Source organism: Pteropus alecto, unplaced genomic scaffold (assembly GCF_000325575.1).
Source record: "Pteropus alecto unplaced genomic scaffold, ASM32557v1 scaffold7, whole genome shotgun sequence".
In the NCBI taxonomy this organism is placed as follows: domain Eukaryota; kingdom Metazoa; phylum Chordata; class Mammalia; order Chiroptera; family Pteropodidae; genus Pteropus; species Pteropus alecto.
In genome coordinates this window covers 43,285,129-43,289,987 of record NW_006494614.1, presented here as the reverse complement: position 1 = coordinate 43,289,987, position 4,859 = coordinate 43,285,129, and the positions used below count along the sequence as shown (strand labels likewise).

Below are 4,859 nucleotides of genomic sequence, written 5' to 3'. Positions count from 1 at the left end.
CGTCGTGGCTGTGTCGTCCCACATGGCCAGCACACACAAGTCGTAGCCAGTTCCTGACACCAGGTTGTTGACCACAAAAGCCTTGTTGGAAGCTGGGATCATCCTGAGGTGGGCGGGGGTAGACACAGAGGATGAGGGACGGTGAGGAAAGACGGAGTGATGGGGGACGGAGGCAGAAATAAAAATAAAAAGAGAGAGTAATAGACACAGGAAAGATGGAGAAGTGGAGGGGGAGAGACAGACAGACAAAAGGACACAGAGAGAATGAGGCATAGCAGGAGAGAGAAGAACAGGTGAAGAGACAGGGAAGGGGAGAGATGGAGACACGAAGAGGAGGAGTAAGAGAAGTGGAAGGGACAGGCAGGTGACAGGAACGGGGCATAGCAAATAGCGAAGGAGTCGGATATGAGGAGAGGGACCCAGGTAAAACAGAGAGAGAAAGGTTAGGGTGAAAAGAGAAGTGAGAGAGAAAGATTCAGGGTAGAAGATTCAGAGAGAGATGTACACAGAGAAAGAGATATCCGTGATCCAGTGTGGGGAAAACCACCCAGAAGTGGTAGATAAAGACACGATGAGTATGAAGATGAAGGGAATGAAAAGGGGGATAGTTAAAAGTAGAGATAGTGAAAAGTAGTTTGGAGATGGAAGTTCAGAGAAGAAAAAAGAGAGACTCAGCAGAGATGAACGAGGGAACATAGGGAGGGGCAGGAGGAAGAGACAAGGAGAAGCAGAGAGGTTAAAGGCCTGAAGAAGTAGAAATTAAACAAAAGGACTCCCCCAACCCCACTTTTGCCATGTCTATTGCAAATATTCCCTCCATCTCTGGAAAGTAGAGGGATGAGAGTCAGGTCCGCCCTGGTCCTCTTCCAGCCCACTCCAAGGCTCAGTCCCCCCTTGTCCTGTCCTTGGAGACTCGTCAACGGTGACAGAGCCTCCTTTCAGGGCTGGAAGTCCCAAGGGCAGGACTCAGTCGCAGACAAGGTCCTGCCCTTGGGAGCCAATGCCATCCTCATCTCTAGATGGCTTTCTCATGCCTAGGGAGGAAAAATGTTTGCCGAGGCAAACGGAGGCAGGGATAAGGGGCAATGTTGAAGACTAGAGGGCAACTCTGCTTCCCAAAGGGCAAGATGATTCCTCCAGCACAGCCATAGCAGGCCAGGGCATCCAGAGAGACTTGAGGAGCTTCTCTGGTTGAGGAGCCTTGACGGGTGGAGGGCCTGCTGGGGCAGCAGTCTCCCCGTACTGAGCCTTGGCCCTGCTGCTCAGATCTTCAGGAAGCCCAGATGCCAACCCCGATCTGAGGCCCTTGTTCAGGTATGATGCATTGTGCTGTTTCCAGAGATGATGCCTGTGTCACCCCGTAAACACTCCTACAGAAATATTCACCTCAGCCAGAAGGTGCCACGTCCCTCTCTGCAGTCTTCCCCCAAACCCCCTACTCCCAAATAGCCTTTTGTTCTTCTGTCCTCTACTACTCAAGCGCTCCATCAGCACCCATCAGACCCTCAAACCCAGAGCCAGGCAGCTTAATTGAGATCTCAAATATGAAATACCAGAGGCTGAGAACTTCCACCTGAGAAGTCCATATGGAAGAGTGGAGCTGACAGGCAGGTATTGACATCCCGTCAGCATGCAGCCTGGGAGTTGCTATCTCCCTCCTTAACCTCCCAGCTGCTCTGCTGCTGGGGAAGCCACGATGGAGGAAACTTCATCTCCTCCTGCCTCATCATAGCCCCATAGCTACAGTGCTTGGGGCAGAAGAGGCGGGTAGAGGAGTGGGAATGGGTTGGATCCAGCAAGGGCCTGCAATCAGCCCCTTTGGTCTATCTGTTTCACCTGGGCATCATGGCAATCCTGAGAGAGTAGGGATTAGTGCTCTCATGTCACAGAACTAAAATGACCAAGCCTCAAAGAAGCTAAATGATTTGCCAGAGGTTGTACGTCTGGGAGTACTAGGATGGGGCAGTTGGGACTTTAACACAAGCTTTTAGGTCCATAACCTGGGTTTGTTTCTTACCACATGACAAACATGGGGGCATTTTTCCTCATCTCAGTGAAAGGCCTGCCCTGGCCTGTGGCCTGTCAGCCATATCCTTCCTTAGAACAAGGCTCAGAGCCCCCTGTGGCTCAAACTCCCCCACCAGCAGGGTCTCTGGCCTATCAAGCCATCACTGGGCAGAGCCCCAAGAGCCCTGTGTGGCCAAGGCTATGGGGCCCACTTCCTTCTCCCTCAGGGTCATGTTGAAAGCTGAGAGGCAGGAGCTACCAGACCCAGGACAGTGACAATAGTGAGAGGAAACACTTACCAAGTGGCAGCTGTGTGCCAGGCTCTGTGTTAGGCGCCCTATGTCTATCACCTCACTTAGTCCTACAGTAACTCTCTGAGCTACTAGTATGCTCCTCCTTCTGCAGATTGGGAAACAGGCTGCAGAGGCACGATTCAAACCCAGGCAGTCCAGCTCCTGTCCACTCTGAATCTCTGCACTCGACTGCCTTGCAGGGGCATGAGCAATGTCAGAGAAGATCCATCTGAGGATGAGGGATGGGCCAGCTTGTTTATTGAATACCTGTTATATGGCAATGGTTTCCACATTCCATATTGCATTTAATGTTCACAAGAATCCTAGGATACGGGAGGTGGACCATGGGCCCAGAAGTCATCCCATTGTTTAAGCTATCTTCTAAGAAGCAGGGCCTATTACTATTGCTACTGCTACTGCTACTACCACTACTACTACTACTACTACTACTACTACGAAGAAGGAGAGTAGCTAAAATTGAAGGCTTATTCTGTATTAGGCACTATTCCCAGATTTTTAAGGGATTGATACTCATTTAATCCTCCCAACAATTGTTAGAGAGATCATTACTATCACTGTCATCTCCATTTTATGGATAAGAAGCTGAGGCACAGAAAGTTAAGCTGCCTGCTCAAGGGTGCCCAGCTAGTAAGAGGAGCTGGGGTCCGAATCAGACAGTCAGGACCCAGAGCCTCCGCTCCTGACTACTGCGATGCACTGGCACTGCCTTGCTTTTCTGCCCTCCCCAGGCAACTTCACGTGGAATCCTGCTGGCCTTTCTCTCTCCCCAGAAGCAGCAGCAGCAGAAGCAGAAGAAGAAGAAGAAGAAGAAGAAGAAGAAGAAGAGAGAAGCTAAAATTGAAGGCTTATTCTGTATTAGGCACTGTTCCCAGATTTCTAAGGGATTGATACTCATTTAATCCTCCCAATAATTGTTAGAGGGATCATTACTATCACTGTCATCTCCATTTTACGGATAAGAAGCTGAGGCACAGAAAGTTAAGCTGCCTGCTCAAGGGTGCCCAGCTAGTAAGAGGAGCTGGGGTCCGAATCAGACAGTCAGGACCCAGAGCCTCCGCTCCTGACTACTGCGATGCACTGGCACTGCCTTGCTTTTCTGCCCTCCCCAGGCAACTTCACGTGGAATCTTGCTGGCCTTTCTCTCTCCCCCTTGTTTTCCAAGTCACAGAAAAATGATGCGACAAAGCCATAATTGGGCTGAGCTGCAAATGATAGTTTAATAGGGCACCAGGGGTGAAGGGTCAGGTTTTGAAAAGTCTTGCACAAGAACTAGCCTGTTAGAAGAAAGAACTTCCTGGTTCCTCTGCCACGTGTGTGTGTGTGTGATTTGGATCTGCTGGGATTCAGAGCCCAGACTCTTAGAAACAAGACCACTCTCTACTCCAGGCAGCAGAAAAGACAAACTGCACAAGTAAGTCATATGAAATGAGCACTATTTAAACTCTAGGGACAGAACCAAACTCATCTCCCACCCACGTGGCCCTTCTACCCTCTCATACTCTCCAGCACAAGCAACCACTGGTCCTTCAGGCCACGTCTAGGGAGCTTGGATCTCTCTTCATTCCTACCCACATCCCACCAGTACACCTTCTGGATGTCACCTTGCCATTCACCTCCACACTCACACTTTTGCAAGAAGCCTTGGCCTCTCTGGTCTGGATGAATGCAACAGCCTCCAAACAAGCCTCCCTGACTGTGGTTGTGCTCAGTATCACCACCTCCAGAGAGCTGCATCTAAAACACAACTCCGGCCATGCCCTTTGCCCACTGAAACACACTGCAGGGGCTGGCTGTGACCTACAAGGCACAGTCCAAGCTCCTGAGCTGGGATCCCAAACCAGGCCTCCCATCACATTCTTGTCCTTCCACCTACATGCTCTCTAATTTTGCACACATTCTTTAGGAAAGCATGAATAAGTCAGGCTCTTCAGGGGCAGAAGGCACACTCACAGAAGGATGATTAAAGGCTTAACTTACAAAAGGATTCATTACAAAGGGGTAGATAGGAGATGGGGGACCTAAGTTGTTGGTAGCAGCCAAGCTGTTACCCTCTCTAGGTCTGTGCATATGAAGGAAGGTCACCAGACCCAGGAAGGATGGAGAATCACGCAGGTTCGCACTGCTCAGAGTGTAGTCCATAGCTGGGTGCTAGTCCATGAGCTGTTCATTCTTGCCCCATGATCAGACAGTAAAGAAATTGAGAAGAAGAATTAAGAAAGTTTTAAAGCAATTTGGCATTGGTTGTGATGCCCAAGTGCATGATCATTTCTCTCTGATCATTTATTTCTATTATACTTTTACAAAAGCATTGGTCTACAACAGCTTGGAGGAAAATAGCTGTAGTCCTTCACTGTGAAAAGTTTGAGAAGCACTGATCTTGAGCAAAGTTTCTCAGTCTTGGCACTATCAATAATTTGGGCTGGATAACTCTTTGATTTTGTGGGGGCTGTCCTATGCACTGTAGAATGATTAGCAGAATCTTTGGCCCTTACTCACTAGATGCCAGTACCATCTCTGGTTGTGACCACCAAACTAATC

The 4,859-nt window shown here is 49.4% G+C and overlaps 1 protein-coding gene across 1 annotated transcript in view; it reads right to left on the bottom strand.

Moving 5' to 3' along the window:
* Window positions 1-4,859, bottom strand: part of LRFN2 (leucine rich repeat and fibronectin type III domain containing 2) — a 51,357-nt gene that overhangs the window by 1,946 nt on the left and 44,552 nt on the right. Inside the window, exon 2 of the mRNA XM_006926584.1 lies at window positions 2-103. Coding sequence (XP_006926646.1) covers window positions 2-103 — 102 coding nt within the window. The remainder of the gene's footprint in view (window position 1; window positions 104-4,859) is intronic.